Genomic DNA, 25,949 nt, shown 5'->3' on the forward strand with positions numbered 1-25,949 from the left:
AGTAAAGGATTACGTAACACTTTGAGGTGATGGCCAAAACCCATAGATTGGCATACAACACTCGATCCAATTTGAGGATTCAACGATGAGATTTTACATGATTCAAAATTGTACGAGAACACAAGGCAAGATGATCATACATAAGTGGAGATCAGATAAAACTTCCTGAATACTAGAATTCTACGGGTTTTTAACCGGAATTATTAGTTTCCAGAGAGTACATCAAATTTTAGCAGTTCACTGCAAATTGTTCGAAAAACCCAAGCAGCTGTCTAAAGACAACCACCCCTCAAAGCAAGAACAAGATGAAGAACAGAGCCACCTTCGATGTTGTAATCCTTGGCAGTTTTGTCGTCTGCAAGCTGCTTGCCAGCATATATAAGCCTAAAGGAAAACGTGGCAGATTCATCGTGTTAGCAATGATAGTCGGAGAATACCTGTTTTATATATGAATTTTATTTCTCCAATATTTGAGGCTATAGTTCTGCAGCTAAAGGATTTGAGATAACTGAACCATAGCAAACTAGACCATCAAAATAAATTGAGATTTTATCGAGAATATGGACTTATTGTTACCCACAAGTACTTCATTCCAAATGGTAAAAAGATTTAATGGCATCGGAACTGAAAAATTGATTGGTATGGCATAGAACATCTCAACGTCAAGTGAGAAAATAAACAAAGATAACAATACTGATAAATCAATTAAAGAAAACATGACTAACCTTTGTTGCACAGGAGGAATTCCTTCCTTCTCCTCGACTCGTTCCTTGATCCGGTCAATGGTATCAGTAGGTTCAATGTCGATTTCAATTTCCTTTCCAGTAAGGGTCTTGACTTTTATCATTGTTCCTCCCCTAAGTCTCAAAACAAGGTGAAGAGTTGATTCTTTCTGGATATTGTAATCTGCCAAGGTTCTGCCATCTTCCAACTGTTTACCAGCAAATATGAGCCTCTGCTGGTCTGGAGCTATGCCTTCCTTGTCCTAAGACCAGTAATTCTCCCGTTTGTTTAATTGTCGAATACAATGCAGGTATGATAGAAGGAAAAAAAAACTGCCCATACTAAAATTCAGAAACCAAAAACAGAATCTTTCTTTTCATGTTCCAGCACTACCATCCAGCCATTCCCCAAACAAGAAAAAAAGGTAAAAGAAGAGCAATCGTCAAGCATATGTCTTCTATTGCATGTATTCAATCTTTTCCCCAACAGCAACTAGGGTAGGATCAGGGAAATAAAAATTGGCGGAGATCGTCGAGGGGTAGGGGGTAGCTTTTTATAAAATTATAGTTATACTCTTTTTCACTATAGAGGGGTGATTGCTCTCTCACACCCTGCCTGAGAACGTCCCCTCCTCTCCCAACTCGATATGTTTGTTCAATAATAAACAATCATCAAAATTTTACCTATAACATATACCTGAACAAGTATGTAACCAATTAATAACTTTCAGGCGTATCATAATCTAGTGCACTCATGTATATTCCCACCAAGATTCATCCATGATCGTGGCAGATATTAGCAACTGAACAACTGATCATTCAAGCTCCTTCAAAAAACATACACAATTTGACGCAAACTTTTCCTCTCATAAAGATAACAAATAACAACAAATTGCTAGAGTCCAACTAACTCATTCAACATCATCAGCAACTACAAAAAAGGAAAACAAAAGGAACAGACTCGACCAACAAGCAGAACAGCAACAGAGACGAACAAAAAAAACATAATTGGATAAACCAATCGAAAAAACCAAAATGATGATCGACACAAAAGGAGGAAAATCGACAACAGTAATAGGAAAACGATCGGACCTGAATCTTGGTCTTGACGATGTCGATGGTGTCACTGCTTTCGACCTCGAGCGTTATAGTTTTTCCAGTTAGGGTTTTTACAAAGATCTGCATCTTGAATTCGAGCCCCTCAAATTGTTGAAATTGAACACTAATTCCTCTGAAAATGGACTGCGTAGTATCAGATTGCCAGAACCAATTCTGGTCTATCACTTTATATATTGCGGTTCTTTGCGGGCCGAGGAATTTTTTGGAAGCTTACCCGGTTCTGAATTCAGAGAGTTTGGTATCAAAATATGAATCTTCTAATTAAAATTTAAATGATGCACGGTCAATCGAGTAGGTTTTCAGTGAGACGATATTAACACATGTATATCCGTTAGATGTATCGATTTAATCTATATAATATTTTTTATGAATCAGATTAGTTATCTATCTCATAAAATTGATTCGTGAAACGGTGTCGCATGAGTTTTGTTTCGTAAAAATAATTTATATATGAAGTTGGTACAAATAATTGAACTATATTATATAATATATTAAACTTTGCAAGGTTTTTTTTAGTCTATGGTATGCTTTTACTATGTTCAAGTTTATAAATCAAGTTGGTGAGGCATAAAAAAAAATTCAAGTTTGTAAACCACAACTTGGAGAGAAACCATTAAACTTGACAAATAGAAAAAAAAAGTTCTGCCCAAATTTATGAATTACCTTTGCATCTATTTTTGCGAATCGAAATTCATCTCAACTTTAAATACAATAAACATTTTAAAATATTTTGAACTTGAATATTCTTAAGGTAGTGGAAGCATTTAATTCATAAGGAATGAGAATATTTGAAACGTCAATATCTTAGAAAGATACCTTTTTTTTTAAGTAGGTCTCTTGTGATACGGTCTCACAAATCTTTATACCGATACTTACAATAAAAAGTAATATTTTTTCATGGATTACCCAAATAAGATATATGTCTCCCAAAATATGACTCGTGAGACCATTTCACACAAGTTTTTGTTTTGTTTTTTATGGGAGCATCGTCTACGCATTGAAGGCTTAAAGATTTATTTCTCGGCTTATTATAACATGCTATATTTTTTTTACTAATTCCTTCATATATTTCGTAATTAAAAATATTTAGTTATTATTTCCAAAAAATGTAATTAGTTATTAAAAATATAGTTTAAATAGAAAGCCCATTCTTATTGGAAAGCCCATTAATCATTTGTAGCCCGGTTGATATGGGTCATTCTTGTATGACCGCCTTTTCTTTCAAGATATTTTTTCTCCTCAGTTAGATGAAAATCTGTATGGAAAAGTATTTATAAAATGTTTTCACAACAATATTTTTGCAAATTTTTTGGAAAATATTTTAAAAATTGTTTTACGAACAAATATATATTTTTGTCAATTATTTAATAAAAACGTTTTTACATTTAAAAATAATATTTTTTGATTATGATCATTATTTTCACTTTTGAAAACATAAAAAAACACATCTCAATTGTTTTTTTAAAATTATATGGGGATAACACTTTTTTAAAATATTTTTCAAAAACTTTTACAAAATTTTATTCGAACACATACTTTTAAGTGTTTTTTTTTACTTACAAAGTACTAAAAACGTTAAAGTATTTGTACAAACGAAATCTAATCTTTTCGAATTGTTTTTTTAGAGCTAATTTTTTCTAGCTATTTTCGTGTGGCTATGTTTCCTCTATCACCAATGACCATAGTCTTATGCCGCATTAATTGTTTGAATTTGCTTAGATTTCAAAGAGTAATTACTAAATTTGAAAAACATTTCTTTAAAAAAAATAAAAATATTTCAAGTTCTAATAATTCAAACAAACTACATCTGCAAAACAAGATGTCAAATTATGCTATGACTTTGGAGTTTGAGAGTTTTATTTATAACATATAATTATGATGCAAAAGATTATTATATGTTATGTCCGAAGAATTTATGCTCTATGATGTGGTTAAATGTTAGTATCTACGTTAATTTTTATAAAAATGTGAGAGACTCACAAAATTTAATGATATTGAAATAGAAAAAAAACACGAATAACTCTGGAGGTAACAATATTACATTAGAGTTGGATTAAATATTACATTAACATCCACCAAACTTCGAAGACATAAAAAACTTGAAATCCCTTATTGATATTGTTAAAACTCAATGAACAGAAGAACTTTAATCGGTTCGGCCAAGCTTCCGGCCTACGTTCACTGGAAGAAAACAACCACCTTTATTGATCAATTAAAGAGAGATTTTATTACTAGTACGAGTCGATCACAATGAAAGAATTACAATCGAGTCTATTCCCTCAATCTCACCAACTTTATCTCTGTTCCTTGCACTTTCTTGGATCTCTGTGAATCGGTGATGATGGTGCAGTCTTCCGGTTACCAAGCTTTCCCATGCTGTTCAATATAATATTGAACTCAAGATTCCAACTAACTTCCTTTCGTTTATTGTCATTAACCAAAAGAAATCAGTTTCCTATTATATTCTTACAGCGTATAACCAACTTGTGAGACACCGTCTGAACAAAAAAAAGATCTTTGATCCTCCAAGGTCTCACAGCATTCCCACGAATTATGATCAAGATTACAACCCAAAGTTGAGCTTGCGTGGAATCTCACAGAGTTTTAGAAAACAACAGCCTGAACGTCACTTAGAACACGAGATGATCAAGATTAGAAAGCGGGGACTACACAAAACGAGGCATCATCTTAAGCAATGAAGGGATCGACTTCATTACTTCAAGCTCCGAGAGCTTAGCAAATCTCCCTTTAATTCTTGGCCTTGTCTCGGCATAGGCCTTTCTCGATGCATATCGAATGGTTTTCTCAAACTTTCTACTCTTTATTTCTCCCTGTACCTTAAGACCCTTGCTTTTCTGTCGATCCCCGAGATCGGGATGGGGACAGAGGCAGAGTCGTTTGCAGCGTAGGCCGTGGCGGAGTTGTGGTCCGGCACCACTACCATTTCCAATGAGGAAGATGATACCAGCAGCCATAACACTAAAACTTTAAGCTATCTTCCAAACAAATGAAGATGGAATGAATTTGAGAATGGTATATATCTACGAACGATGAAGAATATTTATACACTTTGGCTCATGGAATGCGAGGTGAAACTGTACGTTGGAGATTTCACATCATGATTCATGATTAGGAAACCCGCTCACAACCGGATCCAGAATATGACCCGAATCCAATTCATTTTAGGCTTGAACTGGAACAGCTCCATGCTGCTCATCAACAGCAACATGCTTAGGCTTCTGTTCAACGGATATCAAATCAAGATCCAAAAATGGATCGGAATCACTGAACAAGTACTCCTCTTGATGAGACTTGTATGCAAGCCACCTCGGACCGTCGCCCAGCTTCATGAGGAGCCATGAAGCGGCCTCCGCCTCCTCCTCGGCGTAGTCGTTGCCGAATGAGGCAGAGGCGGAGGAGGTGGCTGACTTTGTAGTGGAAGCAGCGCCGTTAAATGGAACAATTGGGAGCCGCTGGTGGCGACAGGCAAGGGGGTTTTCCGAGTGTATGTCGCCGTCGCACGCGGCGCAGAGTGCGGCGGCGTCGGCTTAGCAGGTGACGACGGCGGGGGCCTGCTCGCAAACCTCGCAAACCCACACGCTCGAGTGGCGGGAGGCGAGCTTGTTGGCGGAGTGGATATTAGAGTCGCATGCCACGCAGAGGAAGGCGGAGTCGGCGCGGCAGTAAACCAACGCCGGCTTCGTTTTGCATGAATCGCATATCTTGGATGTTAAGCTCCATGTTTCGCAACTCCCCATTTTCCAATCTTTGTATCTCAACACAGTGCAAAAGTATGAAATCTTTTTTTTTGAAAGTAAAAAGTATGAAATCTTTATCGAGACAGGGAAAGTTAATAGGTTAGTGAAGCACATTATTTAAACGACACGTGGCACTTTATCAGCCAAGCTATTGCAATTTGATATATATATATTATATTTGAGTCAACCTAAAATCTCATAAGAAAGAATATATATTTCGTTACTTCTTTTTACTAAGACAGAGATTTCAACGGTTGTCACCGTTGTATGCGTATTGACTAAATTTTTGAACTAAAATATTAACATGTAAAATACGTTGAATAATTTTTTTGCGATAAGTTCGATTGAAAAAACATTATTAAAATAAATAAAATTCATGATCATTAATCAATTACTCACATAATTTACCAACTAAAACATCATTAATCTCTCATCTTAGGGGAAAGATGGTAGGTTCTTCCTCACTCTTATGGCATATAGAGCGGATTAAAGTCCCAATAACTTTTATTGACCCAAACTTTGGTCAATAATACATACATTTTCCGGCTATGAGAAAGAGTAAATGATCAATAAATCAAATATAGCTACTGTTTAGTTTATGTCGAACCAACAAAATTTCTACGGTTTTTTATTCACACAAAATATTTCTGCACTTTCTGAGCCCCCAAATGTTATTTGATGAAAATTCGTCACAAAATTTTGAAAATTTGGAACTGTTATATGATATTTGAGTATAAAACTTTTCAAATCTGACATTAATGTATGATTTTTGAGTACTTGAACATGTATAATAAGTCAAGTCTTTTTTGAATGGAAAACGAAACAAAACATTGAAAATATGATATTAATATATGTTATTAGAGTATAAAATATTTCGGATATGATATTGATATATTATTTTTGAGCACTCAAACATGTATAACAAGTATTGATACTAATGATGCATGTCTTTTTCTGATGAAAATCGGTATAAGATATTAAAAATATGGTATTAATATATGATATTTTAATATCAACTCTTTATAATATGATATGATATTTGATTACACAAACAAATGTAGCAAATATTGATATAATATGGTTGTTCCAATTGTATATTTAAAATTTTATATTTTGTATCAGATTTAAAACAATTAATAATCAAATATCATGTATTAGTTCCAGATTTTTAATATTTTGTATTGAATTTCATTTGAAAACACTTGTGGGCTCAGAGAATGCAAAAATATTTTTTGAGTTAATAAGCGACTGCAGAAAAAAAAATTGGGTCCGATAAAAACTTGATACAAATACGACTATGCAGTTGGGATTAAAAAACAAGTTTTATCATAACGGTTGACTTTATTTTGATAATTTATTTTTATAGCACTAATAATCTATGTTCAATTAATAAAATTGTCATTGGAGGTGGTGATGGTAGACTGGGGATTGGCATTGAGTCATCTCCAATCCAAAATTCTATTTTAAAACAACTCTACTCTAAAATAGTGCAGTTTCTGCACAAATAAAATATTCATATTCAACTCATCTATTTCAAATCTTGCTCTAAAAAAGAATATTCTCGGAATATTTTTTTTTTATTTATTTAATTTTTTTTATAAGTTATTACATATATATTTTTTAAATGTAGTGTTATAATTATAATTATATTTTATATTGAATATATTTAATATTATATTTTTAAAAATTGTGATAATATTAAATTAATGTAATAATATAATATTATTATATAAATAATATTTATAATTCTTAATATAAATATTTATACTTAAACAAAACAAAAAAAAATAAAAAATAAAAAATAAAAATGCTCTGCGCCACATTTGGAGCTGCACTATTTTGCAAATCGTGCAGCTCCATCGGAGAAGCCCAAGCACTGCTTGGGTTGGAGATGCCCTTGTAGGAGTTGACAACCAAAACTAAGGCCAGTTGGTTTGTTCATAATTGACATATTTTTCGGGTTCCAACTGAATACTTGGTCAATTTTGATTTGGCTCCATTCATTTCTCACAAATTGCCTCCAATATTGAATTTATGCCCAAAACCATTAAAAAATAAAATAATAACAATTTGTCCTATACTGATTTCTCATCGGTTATATTTTAAGGCAAAAACTTGTGTGAGACAGTCTCACGAGTCATATTTTATGAGACGGATCTCTTATTTGGGTCATCCATGAAAAAATATTACTTTTTATGCTAAGAGTATTATTTTTTATTATGAATATCGGTAGATTTGATCCGTCTCACAGATAAAAATTCGTGAGATCGTCTCACAAGAAACCTATTCATATTTTAAAGCATATAATATAGCATGAAATTATTTGCAAGATTTTATTTGCTTTTGCTTTTCTGTGACCGGAATATTCTGAGGATGGCTTTCATAAAAATTTTCTAATTTTTCCTACCAACCATGAAAATTATAATGGATCAATTTTAGAAATATCGGGCATAAATTTACCATTCTGTTTCATTACGAAAATTGGCAAGCATTTATTATAATTTCAAAATAGATACAATAGACGCATATAGAGAATGAAATGAGATACATTTTTTAACAGACATTGAGAAAATCTACATTAATCATAATCTTTTTTACATCTTTAGCAGTTCTCCATCCTTGGCCATAGGATCATTCTATGTTGCATCAACTCTTGGATTTTTTTATCCAATGCTGATCCTCAATATACACTGCGAAAGGTGTGGATCACCCTTCAACAAATCCAAGAATTAATGTCCGAGTCGAACTACATGGAATCATCTCATATCCTCTTATCACATTTATTTACCTCTGGTTTCTGCAAACCATTGCGCAATTATTCCAGCATCTTGATCTGTGAGCTTGTATTTTTTACCACCTTCTGGATGCGCCTAAAACGTATTTTGAACTTTATCAGGCACCGCGTTTTGGTGAACTAGTATAGAAAAACGGTAATTTAAAAACCTTATATCTCTCCTGACATCATGAGATAACTCCAACTTCAATGTTGTGGCGTTGAATCCGACACTCTCTCTGTTTACAAATATCCTCACACATTATCTACAACGGGCATCTGCTGCTTTCATGCCAATGATGGATGTTATTATCCAATTTGAAAGGAGCTACCATGAACGCCTCAAATCCAAAGCCAATGCCATTTTCTCCATGGTTCCGGTTCGCAAATGCTTCAACAAGGCCTCGTCCAATTCGACTCTAGAATTCAACCAATTTTTAAGATATGTTGCTAAAATCCAGTAAGCAAGAAAAGTAAATTTGAGACAAAAGACAATAACAACGTGTGACTGAAATATAAGAGCTCGATCCCTCGTTACTTGCATTCTAAACATAAGACAAATAGTTACTGGTTATTTAGAAAATAATAAATAACATTGGCAATAAAAACGCAGAGAAAGAAAAATAAGTGTGAAAACGGTTTGAATAAATGGAGAATCAAAATAATAGAAACAGAGAGGAGAAAAAGGTAGAACAGTTGTGAAAGCATACCTCGATTAGAAATCCAAGCTGCAACATACCAAGCGAAAGCTTCATACAAATGTGAAAGCTTTTGGTTGCTGACATGTAATTAAATATTAAAACCATTCAAATTCCTTTCTTTAACCATATCAAGTAAAGATCAAATACTTTATCAAGCTCTCTCGTCTTGAAGTATCTCTTCATTAGTATAAGAAACGGAATATGATCCATTCGTAAACCAGACCAAAGCACCTTTAAAAAGAGCTCTTCTGCCTTCTTCATGCTACCTCGTAAACAGTAATGCTTAAGTAATATAGTATAAGTTACAATATCTGGATCACACCCTTTCCTGAGCATCTCATCATGTAGTTGGAGAGCAGAACTTAAGAGACCAATATTACAAGCAACACCAATCAACATATTGTAAGTGACTAAATCAGGGAAAACACCATTTAATAGCATCTCTTTCTTCAGGTAATGAACCTGATCGATATTTCCGTTTCTTACTTGTGCCTGGATCAGGGCATTGTAAGTGTAAATATTGGGTAGTACACCAAGTTCAACCATTAGATTTCTCACAGACAATGCCTTATGTATGTCTCCACATTTTCCAAAGGCCTGAATTATAACATTGAAAATGAGAGGATCTGGTCTGATGGAGAACTCTAACATGTGACAAAGAAAATTATTAGCTCTAACTGCATCCCCATTAATGCACAAACCTTGGATAATCATTTTGTATGTGACGTGATCGGGGGAAACACCCATCATTGACATATCACCAAAAACATAACATGCCTCGTTGATCCTGCCTGCCTTGCAAAGCTTGCCAATTAGTGTATTATACGTAATAACATCAGGAAGATGACCACTTTTAAACATTTGGCACAACGATTTATATGCACCTTTCATGCCTCCGATAGCAGAGCGTCCATGAATGATAACATTATATGCTACAACATCAGCCTCTATACCCCTTAAGACTACATCATTCCAACAAGTGAGCGCTTCAAGCGTGTTCCCAGTCTTGAAGTGACCGTCCATGAGGATAGTTGAAGTGATTAACTCCGAGGTTTCCCCATCATTATCATCTCCCAGTATCTTCTCAAGAAGCTTTCTCGCGTCCTCTAACAAACCCTTCTGGCAAAGGGCATGCACGAGAATATTACATGAGACTCTGTTTGGTCTGATTCCATGATTAGCCATGGTAGAAAAAAGATCCAGACCCTTATCCACTTTATTGACAAGGCAATAACCATTCATTAAAGTGTTAAAAGTAGCGCAAGTAGGAAAGGGTCCCTGGAATATCATCTCCCTAACAAGCCACTCTGCCTTCCCTAAGTCACCGCTTTTGCATATTGCATTTAAAAGGTAATTGTGAGTTACAACATCAGGAAGTCTAAGCTGCTGAACCATATTAGTCCAAACGTATATGGCTGCTCCTAACTTACCTTCCAAACACAAAGACCTTATAAGAGTTATATCACCACTGTAATCTGTTTCCAAGATAGCACCACAACCCCTTGTATGAACCCAACTTATGCTTTCCCTGCATATATTTTGAGTTTGAGTTAAATCCATGTGATAAACATTAATTGAAGCTCTCATGTTCAGAAGTTGTTAATGGATGCCAAGTTTGTCACAGTTTTCTCACATTACTTCAACATAATGATTAACAAATTTGATCTTTACGTGAAATTCAACATTATAATCAGTGACTCGGTCTAAAGATAATGGTGTCACAAGATTTTGGATCAATATCTGACGGTTTAAGTTTTAGTTTCAGACTTTCGGTGACTCCTAATACACAGAATAGCTCATCACCCCTACCACCATCAAATTATGCTTGTGAATAACAACTAATTCGGTATTAAAAAGGATAGATTTCTGTGGCAAGGTCCAATGCGTGCGTGAGTCGAAATATATTGAACTAGGTATCTCAATCTTTCCTAGACACGGGCTTAAAATTCCTGTATTCGAAAGCCGCAATGTAAATTTCCGAGTACCATCTACTGTGAATTACACTAATAATATCTAACTAAAATAAAAAAATAAGGAAACTGAGCCAGAGCAAACAACTCCTCAACTAAAATGCATATCGAATAAAATTAAGAAACAGTCTGGAAAACTACATTGATCCGGGGGAAATTAACTTCTCAATTAAAATAAATAAATTTGATGTTTATTTCTTTTTGTAGAAAAAAATTTCGTCCCTGAGCATTGAACTTCAATTTATATGAGACCCAGATTTAAGAACAAACAACCAATTAAAGTTGTCAAAAACAAACCTCATTGCTTTTAAGCGATCTAAACTTCCTTTCAACAACGCATCCAACACGTTGAAAACTGCACCCCTCGGCTCTCCTTCGCCATCTGAGATTTCATTATCATTCTGAATGCTAATCACACACCTACTTCAAAAAATGTTGGAAAAAATATGAAAATTTTGTCAATTCACGCCTCCGAAATTGAAGATACGCGATCAAAAAATTCAAGAAATGTTCTTACCGAGATTCGATCAAGTCGAAGCTGTATTTCGAACAATAAAGAGAAATTAGGTCTCTCAATGACTCAATAATTTGGAAGCTCCCGCACAGTACTCGTAGAAGAAAATTAGATTCTTGAGCGGGGAATAAAAGCTGGAACTTAAATATTTAAAAAATTAGAATCTGTACAGGCATTGCAATGGCAGGGAGAGCAACTTCCACTTACAGATTGCATTGGTTCCGGAGAATTGAACCGATTAGGGTGGCGACAGCGGTGGAGACGGCGGCCCCAAGCTGCTTCGAGCGGAAGGAATCGAGAGGACATGCACTGATAGGCTTTGAGACTAGATTCTGACTTGTAAGAAATAGAAACTTGGGCTCAAAATATTTGGGCCAACCCATTAGATTGTTTTAAAAAAATTCCCTACCCCGTTGGATTCAAATTTTTTCTGGACCATTAGACCCATTGATTTAATTTTATTTTTTTTTAATAAACCATTAGATTCTATTTTATGTATGCATATATAGAAATATTTTAATAGAATGATTTATTTTGAGAACAAAGTTAATTTCATCATAATCTTACACATCTAACAACTCGTCCTATTTTTAGAGTTCAGTGTCAGATGATCAGTAAGTAATAACTAAAAAATTAATTTTTTTAAACAGACTATAGATAAAAATAATTCTCTTTCAAAAAGAAGGATTGAAATATAATTAGTTTCCTAATGATTAATAAATCTAGCAATTTAATTAAAAACACTATACTTAATAATTAAGGTTTCTCGGGGGATATTGGTGTGCATTCCTCTAATAAGTACATTCGATAGTAGACATGTATCCTCCTACGTGAGATGTGGTCCATAATGTTTTAAATAAATCTCATGTGAAAAACCCTTAGGTTGCACTTGAGAAATGAATTTGAAATATATGAAATAATATATAAACATGTAAGAGTATATGAAAATATTCCATCTGCAACAGTTGATCACAAGAATGTATGAAAATTATTTATGATGATACAACTTCTATTAGAGAAAAAATTCATTTATTGAACAAATTTTGTTCGTAATATTTTTTTTTAATGACTCGTTATTTATATTATTTTGTAGCATAATGTATGTTTATAATCAAATTATTAAAAAACTTCGAGCTAAAACAATATCATGCAAACTACGTTAATCAAGTCACACTAAACAAACTCAGTGTGATAAGCTCGTCCGAGAAAAACGTTTGATTACTTCTTTTTATTTTACTATTATGTTTGATTACAAAGTTATATACGTTTTATTTTCAAAATAATTTATATACATCTTGGTTTTTTTATGGACATTTTGGGTTTTTAACCATCTACAAAATTCATCGACTTATCATCTATTGTTTTTGGGCTTATTTTAGCCCAATTCTTGGGCCTTGTCCAAAACTTCTCGCACTTAATAATTGGACAGCAATGAATTATTAAAATAAAATATGCAAATATATTAGTTTTTTAAAATTAAAAAAAAAAAAGGAATCTGAGAATGTGACAAATGACATCTAAGCCATTTGGTGTTTGCCTATTATTTATTGTAAAGTAATATAAAATGAATTGATCCTATTATTTTTAACTTAAATTCAAATTTCTAATTCCATAAATATAAAAAAAATAAAAAAAAATTCAAGATTTTGCTCTAAAAAGTAACAAGATTTATGTGTGTAAATAAATAATATATATTATTATTGTATGTATATAATTTATACACACAAAAATTTGTGCTAGTTATCAATTAAGCGGGCCTATGTTCTTAGCACTAGTTGGGAAGATTCTTTGTACCCTAACACTTGTCGGTGAAGTGTTTGTATTATTCTTCCAGCTCTCACTTTTTATCTTTATTGCAATTGGCACCCTATATTTTTTTATTAATTCCGTTTTGGTACTTATTTCAATCTTCTTGTGTGTTTTACTGTTTTATACATATAATTATTATATTTGTTATATACACATATTTATATTATTTATATATTATATATTATATTATTAAACTTGAACATATCATATAAATTAATTATTCGGTATGTAAATGTGACACCAAAATTACTTTTCAGTTTTATAATATTTGTCAGACAACTTTATTATGTGAGTTTATAAGTAATTTTTTAAAATCCTTTTAATTTTTCTATTTTTTTTTTTCTAACTCATCTCTAATTTATCGAAAAATTTAAATCATCTCATTAAATCTTATCTAATTAAGTAGGTCTCTTGTGAGATGATCTCACGGATCTTTATCTATGAGACGAGTCAATCCTACCGATATTCACAATAAAAAATAATACTCCTAACATAAAAAGTAATTTTTTTCATGGATAACCTAAATAAGATATTTATCTCACAAAATATGATCCGTGAGACCGTCTCAAACAAGTTTTTGTTTATCTAATTTACAAGTATCATTCACACAAAAACCATCATAGAAAAAAAAATTAATATGATGCATATTGCATGTCACGGAACACTAGTATATAGTGCAACTAAATTTAATTTAAATTCAAAAGAAGGACTTTCAATAGATTGTTTGTTACATACAGTTCAGGACAAATTCAGCTAAAGTGGGTGTCTGTATTATTTTACATGAGAGAATTTTATATTTTATGTATATTATATTCTTTAAAATTGTGTTTATTAACCAAAATTTTCGAGGTTTCTCTCAAATTCTGTAGTTCCACCATTATTAATTCTATTAAATTCATCGATCAATAACCGAATATTCTCAATATGGTCGATTATTTATAGAATATCTTACGATAAAATTTTAAGTTTGGAACATTTCAAGCGGTGTTTTTATAACTGAATTGATGATCGAACCGATTCACATTGGTCCATATGGTTCTTGATCGTTTTTTACCAGTTCTGATCGGTTTGACCTTAAAATGGTTATTTGACTTGGTTCGGACCAGACTCATGACTAGTTTCCAATGGAATTAGTCAAACCAATTAATTAAAATATTGTTTTACAATCTCCATCGTAACAAATCTCTTCTTAATTCAAAAAATTTGTATTCTCCACATGGGGAAAAAATAAAGAATAGTAATAATATAATTTTTTAAAACCGACCCTTTTCATTATCACATTCATTATCATAATCATACAAAGGTAGGACCAATCTTCTACCAAACATCATTCCTCCACTACTTAATGGTATTCTCTTTATACAATTAATCATTTAACTAAATAATTAATAATTAACAGTTTGTCTTATTTTTTGACCATGTCCACTAATACGTCAAAATATGCAGTTTGGTTCTCTATGAATATACAAATATATGAGCCATGCTATATATATTCTCGATGGACTAAAGTGAAATTTGACAAATTATGGATGAATTAAATTGATATTTGAATTTTTTAAATAAAAAAAATAAAATAAAAATGTGTATTGAATTGTTTTAAAAAAACAATAAACAAAAGTGTAATATTAGTATCATATAAGGATAAAGTTGGAAAAAAAAGTTAATGTCCTTCCCAGATAGTTACTATCATATCCTCAACCGTAATAAAATAAATAGATGGAATATATATTTATATTTGACCGTCAAAATAAGAGTAATGCTTGATAAATAATAAACAGGAGATGGGTGGTTGCTGTCTTAAATGCGGACTTTAGTATTATTAAATTGTTGACGTTTAATTATGTACCGTTGCATTCATCAGTAAACATGTTTTTGTTTTTACTGGTGACATTATTATATCTATTTAGTATCACCATCTAAATATGATGTTTGAGCTATTATTAGTTATAGTTTTTGATAAAATCATAAACTATCGATCTTGCACTTGATATTAAATTAAAGGTGACGAGTTAAACTTTCACTGATTGTAAAGAGTGTGATTATTGAGATAAAGAATATTTGATGTAATAATTGTCTCTGCTGGACAAACCAATTGAAACGTGACGCTTGAATTGTTATATGCTTTAAAATATTTGAGGTTTATTGTTACCATCAACTATAGTTTTTAATAAAACGCAAATGTTCATGTGTCCTAAAGTTTTGGTTGATCCAACGTTGTCTCAACAATTCAATTCTAGCAGTACCATTTTTTGTTTGGTTGTTCTTTCACAAATGAAAAACATTATATTTTGTATTTTTGCGATTTTGGTTTTTTATATTATTAAATTTCAATTTTAATATGTTATTTTTGTTTTATTCAATTTTAATCTTTTTTTACATAGAACTGATATAGTTTATATTTGACGCTAACATTACATCGATATGGTGCTAATGTATGCAGTGTAATATCAACACTTAAGAAAAAATAAATAAAACTAAAATTCGACAACATAGATAACCAAAATCGTAAAGAGTAAATTTTAAGTTTTTGATTCACGAGATCATAATTATATCTTTTAATATATATAAAGTAAATCATGCCATAAAAAGGTTAATATAAATATTTTGTTCATAAAAAAAAATACTATCATATAAAAATAGGTTATCAACAAAAATTCTTTAGAATAATTTGTTGAGTATGTCTCTTGTGAGACGATCTTCCGAATCTTTATTTGTGAGACGGATCAATCCTACCGATATTCACAATAAAAAGTAATATTATTAGTATAAAAAATAATATTTTTTCATGGATCACCCAAATAAGAGATCTGTCTCACAAAATACGATTTGTGATACCGTCTCATACAAGTTTTTGTCTAATTTGTTTGGCTCATAATATTTCGTTGGCCCTATTTTCCGCTTTTGAATCCAAGGCCATATGAGCTGGTTGAATCGTTTCATCTTACAATTTACAATTGTAAAAATAAAATTGTTGCTTTTAAATTACAACAGCTTAGAATTTTTATTTTGGAATAAAAGTGTAGGCTTACCAGTTCATTGAAACATTTTATTTTTTTTAAAAAAAATGAAATCCCTTCGAACATATGTTTTTTTGATTCAAAACATAATTTATAAATAAAATTACGAGCCTTTGATTTCCTTGAATGTGAGGTTGTGCTTGAATGGAGATATTTGATGTTATGAATTTCAATTTTCATTTGAATATTTAAATGTATTTCAAATTCATCTATATAATTTTTTAAAATTTTGTAAATGTAATGATTATTATAGTAGATCTGAAATTCACTCAAAATATGTATCACTCCGAAATTCAAATATTTAACTCCAATTCAAGTCATAAATTTTTCAAACAATTTGATGGGATTTATATTAAGAATTCGAAATTAAAATAAACAAATCCTCCAATTTAAAACCAAGCCTGCAAAAATTAACACGTTTCTGTTAAGAAAATAATATAGTTCTTGACTTTTATTATATAAACATAAAACGTAAGCTCGAGGATGACATTTGTACTGTATTTTGTTTCTTGCATGGCGACCCCTACGCAAACCCCATATTTTTCCAACGATTTAAAACCCTTTATAATTATCTAAAAAAATATTTATAATTATGTAAATTTAGATACATATCAGAGTTTCCATTGTAAATATATTACTCAAAATTTGGACTCAAAAAATGTTTTTTACTTCCCTAAAATGCCATTACTCAATTTAGATTATATAAAGTTACGCATCATTTTTTTTGTATCCGATGCATATGTTTGTCACAATTGAATTTCAAATAATATAATTTCCTGTGATGTGAATCTCTTCTCAGCATCATTGAGTTTTCGACTCTCATAGGCAATTGGGCGCCCATCCTGCAGCGCCGTCATTGCATACAACAATATAGAAAAAGAAAGAAGAAAAGGCATAAGCCTAAAATGCCATTACTCAATTTAGATTATATAAAGTTACACATCACTTTTTTGTATCCGATGCATAAGTTTGTCACAATTGAATTTCAAATAATATAATTTATCATAAACTCGAAACCTGAGCACAAGATGAGCAACAAGTCCATGCATTTGCTAGTTATACATTATTTGATGGCCAATAGATTTGATAATCTAACTTCTCTATGAAGAGAATACTGCACAACAGTACTTGTCTGCATGGATATATATTACAGCCAATAAAACACAAGACTTGGCCAATTCGAAAAAGTTAAAGCATTGCATTGTTTTAATTGTAGATGCTATTTGTTCCCTCATTTTTTATTTAATTCAAGGCTGTTGGGAAATTGTTTCTTTGAAGGTAAATCTATCAATTAAAAAAGAAAGATTAAGGCTAAAGGGCGAGGAATCAATTAGTAAATCTGACTTTAAACTCAAGCTTGAATTAATGATGCAGATGAAGTTTATGTGAAACATGATTCATGTCTGATTAATGGTCACTGTAAGCATGTCTTTTTTTAGCATGGGATCTGCGTTATATTACCGTGTCATACTTTTACCTTATCCACTTGCAATTTTAACTCAGTGAATTTTTATGATCAGTTGTTCTTAATTCCTGTTAGCATGCCGCAAAATTTTTACCTTTTCCTATATGTGTGATTCTTTGCGTTTGCCATTTCAAGAAATCGAGTTCCTATGCTTCTTGGGATCCTCTTCTAGTTGTTTTCACTTGAAAAATCATAAAGGCGAGATTTTATGGTACCATGTGTTGAAATCTAGGGATTTGCAGGGAAAATGAAATCCATTTTTTAAATGGTATTATTTCTCTGGTAGATGCTATATACCTTTCTCTGAAATGGTGCTTTGCTTTGTGTAATGTTGTGTGCAAAGAATATTTGTCAATTTTTTAAGCTATTTTTATTTTGACTTCTTTTTTTTTTTGTTTTTTTAAACTTTCCTGTACTCTGCTTCTGAATACCGAACTAGCTATTTATTAGTGAATTTTTTAAATTTAATTTGAGCTATTTTCTCTAGTTGGTGCTGCCAATTTCAATTTGTTCGGTTAATTGTTTTATGTTGGTTGAATAAAATTTTTTAGAGTTGTATATATAAATTTGGACAATCTTATACTGAAATTAATTTTTGAGATTAAGTTAAGTCTAAGTTTTAATCTTAGTATGTTATAAAAGCTCAGGTTCCGTTGTGTGTTGGTCCATCATTTCTCCTCATTATTAGGTCGTACGTAAACTTCACGTTCCAAATGTTCACGCATGGACGTGATGAGTGTGTTAATTGTATCACATCCGTTGATTAAATATCATAGTGTTAGATATATGAACTTGAACAATCTTTTATTTACTTAACTTTTGATGTTAAATCAGGTGCAAGTCTAATTTTTAACATGTACTTTTGTATATTCTTGAATGTAAAGATTTGATGCATTTTGTCTCTTGAACCTGTTTTTGAATTTTGGGTCGGTTTCTATATTCCTTGCAGGGTGAAATTTTTACCTCCATTTTTAGAGGAAACAAGAAAATGGTTCCCAGAATGAATCTTTTCAACTGGTGGACTAAAGACACATCTCAAGGAACTCCAGTGGTAGTGAAAATGGAAAATCCCAATTTCTCCATTCTTGAAATCGATGGCCCCGATGCTGCATTCAAGCCAGTGGACAAGAGCCGGCTCAAAAATTCCAAGCAAGTCAAATGGGTTTTGCTTCTTAAGGCTAATCGAGCTGTCGGCTGTGTGGCTTGGCTTGGAGCCATTTTGTGGGGTCTTCTTGGAGCCATCAAGAAGAGGTTGATCTTGAGACAAGGAGTGGCTTTTGCCAGCGAGAAACTAGGGAGGGGTAAATTGATACTGAAAGTTATAAAATCCTTTTTAATGATTTTATTGGGAATTCTTGGTTTTGAGGTGGTAGCTTATTTCAAAGGGTGGCAATATTTTGAGAATCCAAATCTTTACGTTCCACGCACTTACGATATCCAAGGCCTGTTCCAACTGTTTTATGTGGCTTGGTTGGAGTTTCGAGTTCGATGTATTGCGCCATTTGTGCTCTCTTTATCGACCTTTTGTATCGTTCTGTTCCTAATCCAATCGTTGGATCGGTTAATTCTGTTTTTGGGATTCTTGTATATAAAGTTGAAGAAGATTGGACCTACAATAAATGGTGATCCTTTTGAATACAAAGATCTTGAAGGAGAAGCTCAAAATTACCCAATGGTTCTTGTTCAAATTCCTATGTGTAACGAGCGGGAGGTATGATATAGTTTCCTTCAATATTTCTTCTATATGTCGCTTTCAGTGTTTGATATGTTGTTCTTAGATCATTAAGCGCAGCTCAGTAAGACAATGCAAGGATACATAAGTTTGGTCTAATGGGATAAATGGGAAAAAAACGTCATCTAAAGATTTGAAAATCTTTTGTGAATAAGAATATCTAAATTTGTATTATTCGTACAGGTGTATGAGCTTTCTATATCAGCAGTCTGTCAACTAGATTGGCCGAAAGAACGTCTGCTAGTTCAAATTCTTGATGATTCTAATGATGAAAATATTCAGTTGCTGATTAAATCGGAGGTTGCTAAATGGAGCCAAAAGGGTATTAACATAATCTATCGGCATCGTCTGATTAGAACCGGTTATAAAGCTGGGAATCTTAAATCAGCAATGAGCTGTGACTATGTGAAGTATTACGAATTTGTTGCTATATTTGACGCGGATTTTCAACCAACCCCCGATTTTCTCAAGCTGACAGTCCCACATTTTAAGGTTTTTTACTTCAACTTTTGGCATTCTTGAATCACAGTCAAATTTTGAATTCGACAAAAAAAATTCTTTTGTTGTAGGATAATCCTGAACTGGGATTAGTTCAGGCAAGATGGACTTTTGTTAACAAGGATGAGAACTTGTTGACTCGCCTCCAGAACGTAAATTTGTGTTATCATTTTGAGGTAGAACAGCAGGTTAATGGGGTGTTCTTGAATTTCTTTGGTTTTAACGGGACTGCCGGTGTTTGGAGGATCAAAGCATTGGAAGATTCTGGCGGTTGGCTTGAACGGACAACTGTAGAAGATATGGATATTGCTGTACGTGCACATCTCAATGGTTGGAAGTTCATATATCTCAATGATGTCAAGGTACCAAATTCAGTCATTTCACTTTGTTTTTCAGCCAGCCAGCATGCCTTAGAAAGCATAGCATGGCATTCCTACTTTTTGAAGAAACTCGACTATTATGACTAACGCAATTGTATTCTACGTGCATATGAACTTAGGTTCTATGTGAAGTTCCTGAGTCATTTGAAGCTTACAGGAAGCAACAACATCGATGGCATTCTGGTCCTATGCAGCTGTTCCGGTTGTGCCTGCCCGCTGTCCTGAAATCAAAGGTGCATTTAATATTAGTTCTATAAGTCGCTGATAGTTTTCAGATGAAAGCCTCACTGATGATCGACGGATACTGGTTCTTTTCTGCAGATACGAACATGGAAGAAAGCGAATTTGATATTTCTCTTCTTCTTACTTCGAAAACTCATCCTTCCCTTCTACTCATTCACGTTATTCTGCATAGTTCTTCCATTGACCATGTTCATCCCCGAAGCTGAGCTACCTACGTGGGTCATTTGCTTCGTTCCTATCCTAATGACGTTCCTCAACATACTACCCTCACCAAAATCCATCCCTTTCATCGCCCCCTATCTCCTATTTGAAAACACTATGTCAGTCACTAAATTCAATGCCATGGTATCGGGACTCTTCCAATTAGGTAGCTCATACGAGTGGATTGTCACCAAAAAGGCCGGAAGGTCTTCAGAATCCGACTTGTTAGCTGCTGATGATAAGGATATGAAATCACTTATGCAACCACAGATCAATAGGGGAGCTTCGGAAAATGATCTTTCTGATCTCACCCTATTGAAGGAACAAGCAGTGAACAAACCGGTCAAGAAAACTAACAAGATTTATCGAAAAGAGCTAGCTCTTGCTTTTCTTCTGCTAACTGCTTCAATCAGAAGTCTTTTGTCTGCTCATGGACTTCATTTTTACTTCCTACTATTTCAAGGCGTCACGTTTCTACTTGTCGGTCTTGATTTGATTGGAGAACAGGTTAGTTGATAAAGAAATCATGATGAAAGGTAAAATGAAGACAAGACAACCTATGTCATTTTGATGCCTTAAGCAGCTCATTTAAGGGGTAATTTTGTTTAAGTGTGAATATCATTCATCAAGATTCACGCCAAGTAAAGCTTTCTTCGTCCTGTTAATCACCTTTTACTGTTCTTTTTTCGACAAATTTTCTGTTTAGATAGGATAACAATAACATTTACACGTAAATCGTAATTTCATTATGTATAGGTTGGAAGATCAATTCTTCTGTTGTGGTAATTGGTCTCGTATATTTGTGTGTACTATGTCATTCCACTCTCGCCTTGTATTGTAAATGATTGAGAAATACTTTAAAAGATAAATTTGCTTGTGGAAACTCTTGGGTTGTGTCTACGATATATAATGAGGAAACATTGCACATTTGACTGTATAGTTACCAGTACTTTTCTTGACATGATACTTCTTCAATTTGACATCTAAACTCCCACATTGTTGGGATGCAAGCAATGTGCATCAATAGATACATTTTACTTCTTCTGTTCTTATCATTGGCTTTTCAGTTAACTTGATGAACTGTGTTTACTAAAGATCAGGATATTGAAGAGATCATTCCACCCACTAGTCTATCAAATCAACTTCACAAGAAAGTATGGGTATTATTTTAGGATTAGATTCTAAAACTCGTGTCGCAAGAAATCGCTGCCGCTAACGTCGTTGATGCCATATAACAGCGTAGATCGTCGACTTGGATATCAACGTTTCCAAAGCAAACAATGTTGTGACACAGCTATTGATTTTGCAGAAATCTTGAAATTGTGATTCTGTTAAGGAGAGACTCCCATCTAACATATTGGTCGTTATCAAGGTTTTCTTGCAAAAATAGATATTCATATCTAGTGTTTAAAAAAATGGTGTCGGCACTGCGAAATATAGGAGATTGGACATGGGAATTGCTTTAAGCAATGGAGTGGCCACAAATGTTTTGTTTTAATTTTGTATAGCAAGTTGTGGGATGTTTTGCTCTTACGAGTTGGGACAAAGCTTCACCTTTGATTGACTGTGGTGGTCCACCATTCGAATTTCTCGTCAATGGAGAGTAGGAAACGATTTTGACATGCTACCTATGAAATTGTTGCCTTCTTACACTACTATTGTTTTGTTCATATTCCTTTACAGTAGTATTTTTGGTCTTTTATTTTCTTTACATCGTGTGTGACACAAACTTATGATCTTGAAAGAAAATTAATGTTTGGAATTAGTCGATAAAACATTAATTCCATAATTAGCATCCTTTTGTGCAGGTGAATCAACAAGAAACCAATAGTCAACGCAGATCGGAAGAATTTAGAAGTTTTCAAACACGAGCTCGAATATCTCAACGTATACACAATTCGAGTTATACATAATTTAAATCGAGTCGACCTCAAATAGTACGGTACTCGAACGCGCACCCTACCTATATATGACCTGACGGCTCGAATTTAAACCACAGTTTCTCCAACTATGATAAACATACATTATTAAAAACGTATCTGCTTGATTGTTGCTAGTCCCCTACTTGGTTAATCCCATGAAAATGACCGCCAAAATTGCAGTGTAAAAACTTGGCATATGTTACGACAAAATATTGAAATTTTGGTGATGCCAATTTATTGTGTTTTCAGAAATTATATATAAAACTTGGGGTGTTAATAACATTCGACATTACCTATTTAATTAATTACTGGACAATGTCACATGTGTATTTACTTTCATTATATTATAAAATTTGAATTTACCTTGAAATTTTCGATTTGTCTTTGCCAACAATACGTACTCATAATTTTTTTCCATACAAAAAATTAAAACTAAATAAATATACCTTTAATATTAAATAATTTATCCCTGGTTTTAGTATGGGTATATAATTTTTTTATTACAAAACACTTAAAATATTGAGGTGTACAAGATTTCGAAATATCACATTCTTATTTTTTTTTACGGAAAATTTCATTAATCATGCAAAGAGTTACAATAATAATCTCAATGTTCAATCAAACAAGGGGAGCTTTCGAAATAAATTGAAGGACTAGCATAACAATGAGCGGCTTTTACTAGAGCATCTACTACAACATTTGCTTCTCTATAAAGAAATTGAACCGAAAATAAGTTTCCTTGATTCAATAGATGCTTGCATTGGCGCACAAGACATCCAGTATATCCTTTAACCGTATCATAATTTGTATAACACAAAAATAGTATTTGTACTATATTCATTTTATGCTGACGTCAATAAGCTATTAAAATTAATTCATATATATATATTAATTTTCATTTTGAGAATTTTTTGTATATGACAAAAATTACGATAGAATTTTAAAAGTAGTTGTGGCATACACAAATATAGTATGTAAGTATTTTTAAAGTAAATAAAAATGTTATATTATAAAAGAAAAATTATAAAAAGGGTATTTATTACTGTCTAGAAGATAATTAAATAGATAATATGGAGTGATATTAACACTTTTAAATAATATTCTCCATGAAATTTGGGAAAATATTCGTCGTTAAAAATCTCTAGACAACTATAAATGGTTCATGATAAACTAAGTTTCGTGTCATAAGTACAACAAGTCATACAACACTAAAAATTCAATACAAAAATTTGCATTTATCAAAATCTGATGATAAATTAAATATAAAATTTCACGAGAAAATAACAAAATATCGCGGTATAATTTTTTTTAAATATCGATATATGATATATTTATCGTACTTTTAACAATATTTCTTTGAACATCAAATGTTAGAAGATTGAACTTATTCTTTGTAGAAAAGCGGATTTTTTTGTGTGAAATGAGATTGACTCGAGAGGCTTTGTAAATATGTCGTCCAGATAGGGATAAGAGCAAAAACAGATGAGAGACGTTTGTCAGATGAGCAGAGATAGTAGGGTGAAACAAGAGATGGAAGGAAATAAATGAGATCGAATCCAAAGGAATTGGCTAGGAAAGCTGTGGATGAGGGAGAGAGCTCGGATCAAACTGTTCAAGAAATTGTTTCAGCATTGAAGTTGAAATTATGCTAAAATGCTATGGATAAAACCGATTGTGTATTATTATTTTTTAAATCTCTATATTCTATATGTTACATGATATGCTACCTATGTCCTCGAGGTTCTATATTGGGCCTGTTTGGAGTGGACTCGGGCAATCATGATATTCGGCCTATTCGAGGCCCATCATTACAAGTAAACATTGCTGGTTGGGCCAAAGTGTCGGCCTTATAATTCCACATGGTAAATTGGACTTCTCACACAGGCAACAAGGAGTCAAGGACCGAGGATTTCTTGCAGTTTGTGTTTTAAAAGCATTTCTAATTGGATGTTTTATTTTCTAAAGATTTGAAATATAAAAGTCAAATATTGATACCAAAGTATAGAGTTGACTAATATATATAATTCCGTTTTTATATTTAGTAGTGTTTTCGTTTTGACTCATATCTTCATAAATAACTAAGTATGAGAAAACGTGCAAGCATGCGCAACCATATTTAAAAAGAATAAGAAATATTGATAAAATTTAAAAAATGTCGTAAATTTTATTTTTTTCAATAGTTTTCTTAATTAATGTGAAAATTCAAACAAATTAAGTTTTATGTTGATAATGTTGGATTATGCATATATATAATATATATATATATTGGGTTGTGAGTTAATTGAGTTTCTTTATGTGAATGAAAATCAAGAATGATGAGTTTGTCCCACTTGGGAAAAATAATGAGGCATAATGAGCTTATATTGTGTTATATTTTATAAAAGCATAAGAATGATTGATAAAGAGGCTCTCTCTCGACACGCCGTGCAAGCGTACGAGCGTGATCCTAGTGTGTCGAATTTTGGACCGACCAAAGCGAATATCGCCTAATTAATATGTGCCATATTTGGCTATTTTTTCCTTTGAAGAGACCTTTTACGTGCAACTTTTGACCTTTTGCATTGCTGCTATTACTATATATAAATAGGAGATGTGCCAATGTAAGAAAACACACCGAAAAATTTACTTGCTCCCACATCTCCTCGGGGTGACTGAGACTAAGCTGGTTCAGGACTGTGCCGTCATCACCAGTATTAAGACGGGAGCTGACCCCCTCAGTCTCAGGACACTCACCTAATACCGGGACAATTTCCGTAAGGGGATCATATTGATCCACCTCTCGGAAGACCTCCTCGGAGGTCGACTGGGTAGTAATGTTTGGGGAGGTCATGAGATAAATACCTAGAGAAGATCGGGAGATCGGGAAGATTGAAAAGAAAAAGGGATTCTTTTGGAAGGTCGGAGCCGAGGTGAAACGAGAGGAAAGTAAGAAATGAAATGAAGGGGGTGGCTTGTATTTATAGAGGGACCATGAGGAGATCGGACCGTTGATTTCGAAGGGGCTGAACGGCCAAGATCGTCTCGAATTATGTGAAACTAGCCGTTTGACTGACAGCTGGCAGTGACGTTTCGTGTTTAGGACATGAACCAATAGGGCTAGAAGCTTTGGGCCTCAGCTCTTTCTC

General features: G+C 32.8%; 3 protein-coding genes and 1 pseudogene across 8 annotated transcripts; 1 reads left to right on the forward strand and 3 right to left on the reverse strand.

Moving 5' to 3' along the window:
- Positions 1-27: 27 nt before the first annotated feature.
- Positions 28-2,067, reverse strand: LOC142555555 (ubiquitin-NEDD8-like protein RUB2). The gene is made up of 3 exons (XM_075666468.1): positions 1,815-2,067; positions 726-985; positions 28-384 (listed from the first exon to the last, which is right to left on the reverse strand). The coding sequence occupies exons 1-3, from the start codon at positions 1,905-1,907 to the stop codon at positions 273-275; spliced, it is 465 nt and encodes a 154-aa protein (XP_075522583.1). The 5' UTR covers positions 1,908-2,067; the 3' UTR covers positions 28-272.
- A 1,938-nt stretch (positions 2,068-4,005) lies between these two features.
- Positions 4,006-5,608, reverse strand: LOC142556629 (zinc finger protein CONSTANS-LIKE 3-like; annotated as a pseudogene).
- A 2,519-nt stretch (positions 5,609-8,127) lies between these two features.
- On the reverse strand, positions 8,128-11,880 carry LOC142555556 (uncharacterized). Of its 6 annotated transcripts, none has more exons than XM_075666471.1 (7): positions 11,765-11,880; positions 11,561-11,697; positions 11,341-11,466; positions 9,083-10,601; positions 8,543-8,791; positions 8,388-8,469; positions 8,128-8,289 (listed from the first exon to the last, which is right to left on the reverse strand). In XM_075666471.1, exons 1-4 carry the CDS (start codon positions 11,861-11,863, stop codon positions 9,179-9,181), a joined length of 1,785 nt encoding a protein of 594 aa, XP_075522586.1. In that variant the 5' UTR covers positions 11,864-11,880; the 3' UTR covers positions 8,128-8,289; positions 8,388-8,469; positions 8,543-8,791; positions 9,083-9,178. The 6 variants fall into 6 exon arrangements, with proteins under 6 accessions (XP_075522586.1, XP_075522585.1, XP_075522589.1 ...); XM_075666470.1 differs by having other exon boundaries at positions 8,128-8,310; XM_075666474.1 differs by having other exon boundaries at positions 8,128-8,469; positions 11,341-11,463; positions 11,561-11,691.
- Positions 11,881-18,688: 6,808 nt separating this feature from the next.
- On the forward strand, positions 18,689-21,771 carry LOC142555558 (putative xyloglucan glycosyltransferase 5). The gene is made up of 5 exons (XM_075666475.1): positions 18,689-19,559; positions 19,764-20,072; positions 20,150-20,440; positions 20,578-20,691; positions 20,780-21,771. The coding sequence occupies exons 1-5, from the start codon at positions 18,837-18,839 to the stop codon at positions 21,416-21,418; spliced, it is 2,076 nt and encodes a 691-aa protein (XP_075522590.1). The 5' UTR covers positions 18,689-18,836; the 3' UTR covers positions 21,419-21,771.
- Positions 21,772-25,949: the final 4,178 nt, after the last annotated feature.

The sequence above is a fragment of the Primulina tabacum genome, chromosome 9 (genome assembly GCF_025594145.1).
Source record: "Primulina tabacum isolate GXHZ01 chromosome 9, ASM2559414v2, whole genome shotgun sequence".
Lineage (NCBI taxonomy): Eukaryota > Viridiplantae > Streptophyta > Magnoliopsida > Lamiales > Gesneriaceae > Primulina > Primulina tabacum.

Bases quoted from the DNA above. Each gene is read 5' to 3' on its own strand.
- LOC142555555 (XM_075666468.1), bottom strand. From the start codon at position 1,907: ATGCAGATCTTTGTAAAAACCCTAACTGGAAAAACTATAACGCTCGAG. The intron at 986-1,814 runs GTCCGATCGTTT...TACTGGTCTTAG, and splicing joins TCGTCAAGACCAAGATTCAG to GACAAGGAAGGCATAGCTCC. The intron at 385-725 runs GTTAGTCATGTT...GTTTTCCTTTAG, and splicing joins ATTCCTCCTGTGCAACAAAG to GCTTATATATGCTGGCAAGC.
- LOC142555556 (XM_075666471.1), bottom strand. From the start codon at position 11,863: ATGTCCTCTCGATTCCTTCCGCTCGAAGCAGCTTGGGGCCGCCGTCTC. The intron at 11,698-11,764 runs GTAAGTGGAAGT...TAAATATTTAAG, and splicing joins CTCCGGAACCAATGCAATCT to TTCCAGCTTTTATTCCCCGC. The intron at 11,467-11,560 runs GTAAGAACATTT...CATTTTTTGAAG, and splicing joins TTCGACTTGATCGAATCTCG to TAGGTGTGTGATTAGCATTC.
- LOC142555558 (XM_075666475.1), top strand. From the start codon at position 18,837: ATGGTTCCCAGAATGAATCTTTTCAACTGGTGGACTAAAGACACATCT. The intron at 20,073-20,149 runs GTTTTTTACTTC...CTTTTGTTGTAG, and splicing joins TGACAGTCCCACATTTTAAG to GATAATCCTGAACTGGGATT. The intron at 20,441-20,577 runs GTACCAAATTCA...ATATGAACTTAG, and splicing joins TATATCTCAATGATGTCAAG to GTTCTATGTGAAGTTCCTGA.